This window comes from Buceros rhinoceros, unplaced genomic scaffold, assembly GCF_000710305.1.
Source record: "Buceros rhinoceros silvestris isolate BGI_N320 unplaced genomic scaffold, ASM71030v1 scaffold34390, whole genome shotgun sequence".
In the NCBI taxonomy this organism is placed as follows: Eukaryota; Metazoa; Chordata; class Aves; order Bucerotiformes; family Bucerotidae; genus Buceros; species Buceros rhinoceros.
The window spans coordinates 40,836-49,155 of NW_010392078.1; the positions used below are offsets into that span (position 1 = coordinate 40,836).

Genomic DNA, 8,320 nt, shown 5'->3' on the forward strand with positions numbered 1-8,320 from the left:
GATGAAGGCTACGTAACCCTAAATCCTCTTTCTGAAGCACAGCCTTAATAAACAACATTCCTTATTTGTCAATATGAATTACTTTTAGTACGTGTGTATTTTCAATGTGTTTTGAGAGGTTGGGTTTTTTTGAGAAGCTAGTTTCATTTCACAGGATGTGCCATATCATTTGAACAGAAACTGCAAGAGCTGTTAAGAGTGGACAAACAGCTGGACATTCCATCCTCCTTGTAAAAATCTGGAATCTAGATTTATTTGAATACCATAAAGAATGGTGATATAATTCTAACATTTTTCTCTATTATAAAAAACAGCAGAACAAAAAAACAAAAATATAAATCAGTGGATGTATAATAAAGGGTAATGTTTTAAGTACTGAGGAGAGTTGTGTCTTAGGATAATGCAGATATATAGTATGTGGTATGGTGTGATAATGCTGTCAGAGTAAAGGTACGATCTGACCTCTGCGTATGGATAACTGTCAAACTTTGGGGATCTAGCTAAATGCATATATTTTGGCCTTTCACATACTGTTAAATTTGGCTTTTGATGCATGACAAACTTACATGTACATTAACTGTAGTTTGCAGGTAGTTTGAGTAGCTCTGTTGCTTTAAAAAAGAAGTAGCTAATACCTATTTTTCCCTTTGTACAGTGCCAGCAGCTGAAAAGTGGGGTGAAATTGCATCATTTGGGGATTTTGCACAATACCTCTACCTAGTGCTCATAGAAATTGCGAGTACCATGGTACAAATGGCGCCATGTCTATAAGCACTTTTTAGATGGTGGCACTCAAGTTATTTTTGCAAATCAGTATGCAAAAAAGATTGACCTTTCATGTAAGAACTTCTTGTCAAATGAAGAATTGTAGACCTCTCTAGGAGTTCTCCCTGTTTCCAGGAGTTTGTATCCGCAGACTTTCCCTTGGAACTGTTTAAAAATTACTTTTGGATTACAAGCCTGTATAAGGGAAATAAAGGGACGGCAATGAAAAGAGAGTTAAATGAGCCAGGAATTCTTGTAGTGTTTAATGTTTGTATTTCCCATAGGATGGTAGTCTATGGGAAGCTTGTCGCATCATGGTTAAAAATAAAAACAAATCCTTCTGTGTGTAAACATGAAAACTGAAACAATGTAGATTTTACATAATGTGTTTAATAAATTAAGCTATTAAATGAATTAGAGATGAGAATTTACTTCTATAAAAGTTCTGTTGTGCTTGGGGAAGGGTTTCAATTTTGTAAGCACATCGGCGTTACACTTTGGAAAAGGCCTCTGATTTCAGAATGATTTTTTACTTCTGGAGCTCACTCTTCTGTACAAATTGTCATTTAGGAAGTTACCCAGAGCACTCTTCTAACTTTAGTTTTGCAGCATGTCTAAAACCAAACATCACACATCTTGCTGAGCATCATCCATCACAGTTAAAAGAATAAAAGGATTAAATAGAAGGCAGCAACTTTTGTAAGCAGGTGATAGTACAGGTTATCATATAATACCAGAGGGTTTCTTTGAAGCTGCTCCAGGAAAATCTTTCTTTCTGAAAAGCCTCTGAAGATTAGAACACCCTTCATGAAAAACTGTGGCTTCCCCACCGTCCCTCCATGCAAGCTCAGAGCCACAACCCAGCTGTAGTTCACAGCAGGTACTGGAGATGACAAGGAGGACAGAGGCAGTTAGATTTCAGCTGCTTTTTACCAAGCCTTGTAAATGACGTGTCCTATCAGGTAGCGGATGCATGCTGAAATTGTGTCTGCTGCAGGGGGACTGTTAAGAGACAGCCTTTGTGACAAAGCCTGCTGTAAAGGTCAGATCCACACAGATATACTGAAGCACTGAGAATCAGGAAAAACACAAATGGCCGGTTACAGCACTTGCATTCCTGTAGCTCGCTGCTGTGATGGACTGGAGTTACTTGAACAGGACTCAGAAAAGCTAATCTTGATTCCTCTCTTGTAAAACCAAAGCTTTAGGAAGTGTAATGCAGATTTCCAGCACTTGGTACTTGGTCCTCCTCCATTATTCTGACTGTATTGCTGTGGCTAATTACCTCACTCATAAATTGGTTCTGTATACAGTGAGGCTGCACCAGAATCATTAAATTATAAAATAAATGAGCAATTCTGTTTTCCCAGAACTCTCAGGATGCCTACAAATTCACATGTATTTCTGTATACGCTTCTCAGCTAGTGACTTTTAAAGAACTGACATCTGATACGTAAAAAATGAAGTTACATCTTGAAGTTTTTGCTAATTTGCCTTTTCTCCACTTGGTGTGGTCTTAAGAGACACACTATACATGAAAAAATTACTTCTGGCAGTTAATAGAGTTATGTCTTCACCCCTGCATGACGTTACAGAGTTAATAGTTACCCTTTTCCTGAATCATAAGACAGACCCAAATGGATTTTTCTTTTGACAGCTGCTATGCAGAGTTAATGCGACCAACCTTGGGAAAACTCTGCCTTGCCTTTAATAACAAATATATAAAATCCAGTCTACATTAAGACACTTCAGTGAGTCTTTGTCAGAACAGAGATGCGCAAGCATTGCCCTAAGACTCACTGAAAACGCTGATCTATGCTAACACTCATCCTTGCCTTGAAGGGTGAAGTAGTTTTCTTATAAAAATAGCTGCTTGAATTTATAGTTGACCAAAAAACACCTTCTGTCTATGCTTAAGAAAACTGTCCCTTTGGTAGTTTTCTGTTGGTTCATGCAGTGGTTTGATGGCAGTAAGGAGGCGGTAAAGGAGATGACACTGGTAGTTTCAGATACCTTGATTATGTTTTTGTAAGGGATACCAAGCCCACAAGACAAATGTTCTTGTTCCTGGAAACAGGTACTGGGATTTTTCCAAGAGAAGCAGAATACTAGCAGACTTGGAATGTGGGTAGCTACCATAGGACAAATGGAAAAGACAGGCATTTAAAATCAATGTGTTTAAACACCACTTCAAAACAAACAAAAAAATCCCAAACAAATGGAATGACTACAACTGGTTTTGTGGCCCAGAACAGACTGATGGGTTTTACTGTGGCGTATCCTGCAAGAACATACTGAGGTGAAGTCCATGACCAGAGTACACAGATTTCCATTATGGCAGCATCAATCTGTGTTGTTGAGTATATTTAAAAATACGCTGTCATTTGGAAGTCCAGCTCCTCACTTGAGTCATGGAAGAATTTATCACTTTAAAGAGCAGCAGCTTCTTGCCTACTAACTGTGATAAAACTGCATGTAAGTTTTTAGTAAGAACCAGAGTTTGAGCACCGTGTTCTGTTCACTGCTTTCGTGAGAAGAGCTTGTCCTACTGCAGTCACTCTGTCTTAGGTAGGACTTTGGTTACAAAATACAGAACATCTTTCATTCTTCTAGTAGAATCTATGAGAAGTGGATGCCTTCTGAATTGAAGCCATGCAGCAGTCTGAAAGAGTGAAATATTTATGTTATAACTTTTACTGATTTACACATGAGATTAAGGCATTTCTAAGCCATGCCGTCTGGCAAAGAACATAGCATGAAAGCAACCATCACTGTTCAACTTCCATAAAGAATTGTTACAAATTTTAAATGAGAAGTTACTAGCACATTAGCCATTTTAGAGATGCAGGTATATTTTCAGTGCAGTTAGCTACATTGCATCCTACCAGGTTTACTATGCTTCTTTGAAGAAACACTGAGAAACACCTAGGATTTTTTAATCTTGTATTAGGAGAGGATTCATGTTGCCACTTAAACTAACTGGCCAGAAGCAAGAGCAGAATATTGCAGTTAATTACTCAAATTTTAAATTATGCTATAGTCCTCAAAACAGAGAGAGAAGGGCTGTGTAAGTGTCTAGGGAAATTTCATATTTAATTCCATTATTGAAGCCATTTTTAGAGAAGACATAGAAGGGTCTAATACACAAATACCAGAAACAGGGACCTTAACCAAACCCTAACCCTAAAGGCAACTAGACCTTTAGCTAGTTGCTTCTCAGTACTGTTAAATTATATACAGGGTTTAAGTGTTTGTTCATGTTCAGGACTGGCAGTGAGGAGTGTCTGGTATTGAGAGGAAAACAAGAGTTATTACTGTTGCTGTGTAATCAGGTATTAATCTGTGCCACACAGGTACAGATGCAGATAGAATTTGAAGCAGCTTAAAAAAGGGAGGCATAAGGAGCAAAAAAGATACCTAATGAAATCATCTATATCCATCGAACGGGCTCGTTTTTCAGAGTAACCTGTATTTTTTAGGACTGTCTGTATTTTCTCTGAAATTTTGAAGTTTTCAGGTATCTCCTGTCAATAGAAAATAAGACAGAGATTCATTTCCTATTCATAGCATAGGAAAAGGTTCGTTTAAATCATCTATTCTTTTACTGCTTTTAGAATAGTTCCTGTTTCAAGCAATAGAAATAAGTTGTATGTTTTCTCGTATGGATTATTGTACTCTGTTCTTGCATCTGAACGTTTATGCCTTAGCTCATTCACTATAAATTAATCACAACAGTATTGCTAAGCAGACACAACAAGTTTTCTTACTACATTCTTACTACCTTAGTAAAAGTCCTTGAGACATGCACAGCTAATGTATTATCAACATAATCAGCTTTCAGCTTTCTCTCGGTAATTTAGTGACCCTTTTAGATTCTTCTGTAAGAGGTAAGTTCCTCCCTCCCTCCGACTCTTTCATAAAAAATATAAACATTTTATGCTTTTCAATGTTAATTTTTTACTTCTATAAAAGTCAGTATATAGTACACAGAAATAGAATTTAATGCATTAGAAAGGAACTTACTGTATTATGTAAGGAACAATGAATTCGGTAATTATGATCCAGCAGCTGTTCTACAGCACTTGATCTGAAAGAAATACAAGTTTAGAATGAAAACTGAGCTTTTAACTTTTTTTTTTTACTTGATTGGTTGTTCATATTTGCTATAAAAAACTGTGACTACACAGAGCTGTTCTTTTTAAACAGCTGCCTAGTTGTCTTCTAGAACAAAAAGCCTGTGACCTCAGCATAAATCCTCGATCATGGTTTATCTCAGACTCTGCTGGCATGCATACAGCACTGCTATGCATTTGCACAGAAGAAATAGTTAAATGGATGGGCTGTCAGACACTGAAAATAGTTCCTTTAACAGAAGTCACTTACTTAAATGCTGCAGAGAGTGTCTTGTTTTTCCTAACAAAGGCTATCCTTACCAGACCATCCCACTCCTGAAATAAAAAATTTCAGAATTTACAGGAAGGAACACAGAGCTATGGCAAACGAGAACAGTCACTACTGACAATTTCACAACAATATTGATCACAAACAAAAATATTTCAGGGGAGTATCTTTCTAAAGAATACCAAACCAGTCCTGTCTTAGACAAAACAATACAAATGGAGAAAAAAATACTTCCCCCACAAAAAACTTTGAATTGTTCTTTTTCGTGCCTAGGTACTATTTGTCAAATCTTTTGTGCTGAAAAGGCAGATCCTTGAAGAAAATCCATCTAACCTTCAGCAAGGCTGAAATCGTCTTGCAGATCAAATATTTTTAAAAATTAAGAACACTATTCTGTAACATCTGTCTTCTGAGATTATACACACTCATCGGAACATAAGAATTCTCATAGATACTCATAACCAACAACATCATCAGTCAGAAAGGTCTCTGGGAAATACAAACCATGATGAAAGGGACATTACTATGAGCAACTCTCCAACATGGAGATGGTACCTCAGTCCTGTCAGAAATACTCTGAACAAAGCTGCACCAAAACTGATGGTGGCACATTCAGGTAACATCCGAACGCAAGCCAGAACAACAGAGCAATAAGTATTTTGTAATTACGTACATGCCAGCAGTACTTACTAGTGCAAACAGCACGCAGAACTGAGTAGTAAGTGAAAAGAAAAATGATGTTTACATATTATCACTAGTATGGTATGTTGTTGGTAAAGTACATGCTGACCTGAAAGTTGATAGGTGGTGGTGGGTTCTTTGGCTCTATTCTGACAACACTGGATTCAACTTTGGGAGGAGGCCTGAAGTTGTTCTTTCCAACCTGTTGGTCAGAAGAAGTCAGGCAGCTGTACGAATAAGCAGCAAATCCTCATGTTCCTAGAAACATTCTTTTATCTTTGACAGCTCTGTTAAGCTTATACAGAATGACCTACCTTCATCAGATGGTCCACTCGAGCTAATAACTGTGTATTAATAGAGAGTCTGCAGTAGAGTTTAGTTCCTGGTTTTGCAACTAAACGAAGTGCAAATTCCCTTTGAAACATAAGTATTGCACACCTGAGAATAACAGAAATGAGAAAACGAATTCTATGTAATCTGCCTGCACATCAAAAGCCGACTAACATGCTTGGAAAACATAGGATTTGCCTCAGCACTTAGAAGCAATACAAGCATAAACAATCTCTGCCTTAAATAGCTCAGAGTGTGTTAAAAAAAAACCCAAAACATCACAAAACTTCTCAAAACCATCTAAATTTCCTTAAAACTACAATTTATACTGCTAAATAGTTCAGGACTGTAGAAACAGAAGCTAGTCTCAAGAGTTTTGCGCCTGACTTTAACGAATCATTTTGAATAATTCTACGACGAGAACTTCAAAATCTCTAACTTCAAAAGTGAACCTGCAGGTCACCAACAGTCTCTCCTCAGTGAGAGGAATCAAGAACTGCTGACACACTGAACTACAGACAGAAGTACCGGGGCAGTTATATTTTTAGACCAAACCACAAAAAGTGTCTTGGTCTTGATCCTACCATTTCCACCCTTCCCTGTCTCAGGTAGGAAGGCATTTGACATGCCTCAATGCCCTACTTATCCCTGGAATAACCATGAGTTATAACATAATACTAGTGTAAAGAGGTGCAACTCCTGTTTTCACCAGCTAGACGCTTTCTGATGGAAGACCAAATTTTCTCCTTGCGCTTAATACACTGACATAAACCAGTTTCCAGGCACTGGCAGGTTTCATATTACAGAAGAACTTTGATGCACCCCTGATCCATCAAACTGGTATTTTAAGAACTAAAAATAAAAAATATTTGGAAATATTTTTAAACTTTTTTTTTTTTGTTGTTCTTGTATCAGGTAATACAGAGTTCTGTTCTTTCACATACCTGAAGAAAGGTCTATGAAGCAACAACTTGAAAACAAAGGGTGAAGAAATCTGAAGAGAAGAGTAATAGTGTTAGTATGGAATTATCTGGGCAATTATCATTGAAAACAAAAAAAGTTTTGCCATTTAATTTAGTCTATACCTGGTAAGGCAAGTTAGCCACACATGCATCAAAGAACGGCAAATCTGTTTTCAAGATATCTCCAACCTTGATTTCAAGTTTGTTTGCCAGACATCTGGGGGAAAATACACCCTGGTTATTCTCAAAGAATCACGCTGCCTAAGCTTTTGCCAAGGCAGGTCCCCTGCTTTAAGGGTTTGCTATTTCCACAGCTATTACTTACGTGCCCTGGACTCTCTTCTGGAGTTCTCCAACAAGTCTAGGGTCAATTTCACAAGCAATTACCTGAAAACAAAGCATGTATTTGCAACTTCATACAACTCCTCCTAACTGGGATTCAAATTTCAAGTGGAAGAAAATCCTGCACCTATTGCTACAGGTCAAAAATTCCCCATTTGGCTATATGCACCTTCCTCCCTCCCCAGAAACAAGGAAGCCTTCCCACGTACGTGGGTAACAGCAATACAGTTTGGTAAGAACCATACAAGATTTACATGAAGAGCTAAAAACTCACTGGAATTATGCAAATGTTAAGAAAAACAACCAAGGAGTAATTCTTATTTGAATCAAGCAGATGAGGATGCCTCTGTTTGCCACAGTCGAAGCCCCAGTGTGGTTAAGAGTTTGGGAATAAGCCGCAGTGTGATCAGACCTTGGGAAAGTGGTGGTGTGGGAAATGCACACTTACTTTTTTAACTTTCTCTAACATCTTTACTGTCAGGTTACCAGTTCCTGGGCCTACTTCCAGAATGACATCTGTGCGTCGTAGGGCAGCCTAAGAACCAATGACATTTTAGTTATTTTTCTAGAACCAATTTCAAGCCATCATTTAGTTTTAAAACAGCAGGTATGTGCAGCTCAGTAAAAAAGCCAAAATCAGCTAGCAGAGTAGAGTGAACGTGGTGTAGAAAGGGACAAGAGGGAAACAGTGAGAACGAGAATGTCTCAGGGCTAATTTATCTTAGGCCAAATGAAGGAAGGTCCGTCCACAACCACAGAAATAACAGAGTCAGGGAAGAGGGCCGCGCATCAGGACATGCTTTTCCAGAGCACTCTCAGGCAGCTCTTCCCGGCACGGC

At 38.1% G+C, this 8,320-nt stretch overlaps 1 protein-coding gene across 1 annotated transcript; it reads right to left on the reverse strand.

Annotated features, from left to right (window-relative positions):
* Positions 1-3,384: 3,384 nt before the first annotated feature.
* Positions 3,385-8,016, reverse strand: DIMT1 (DIM1 dimethyladenosine transferase 1 homolog (S. cerevisiae); the record flags this gene model as incomplete). Its single annotated transcript, XM_010143876.1, has 10 exons — positions 3,385-3,427; positions 4,183-4,289; positions 4,789-4,852; positions 5,149-5,213; positions 5,957-6,049; positions 6,162-6,285; positions 7,122-7,171; positions 7,263-7,356; positions 7,465-7,526; positions 7,930-8,016. Coding segments are annotated over 10 exons (789 nt in total), but the record flags the coding sequence as incomplete, so codon positions are not given.
* Between the last annotated feature and the right edge of the window lie 304 nt (positions 8,017-8,320).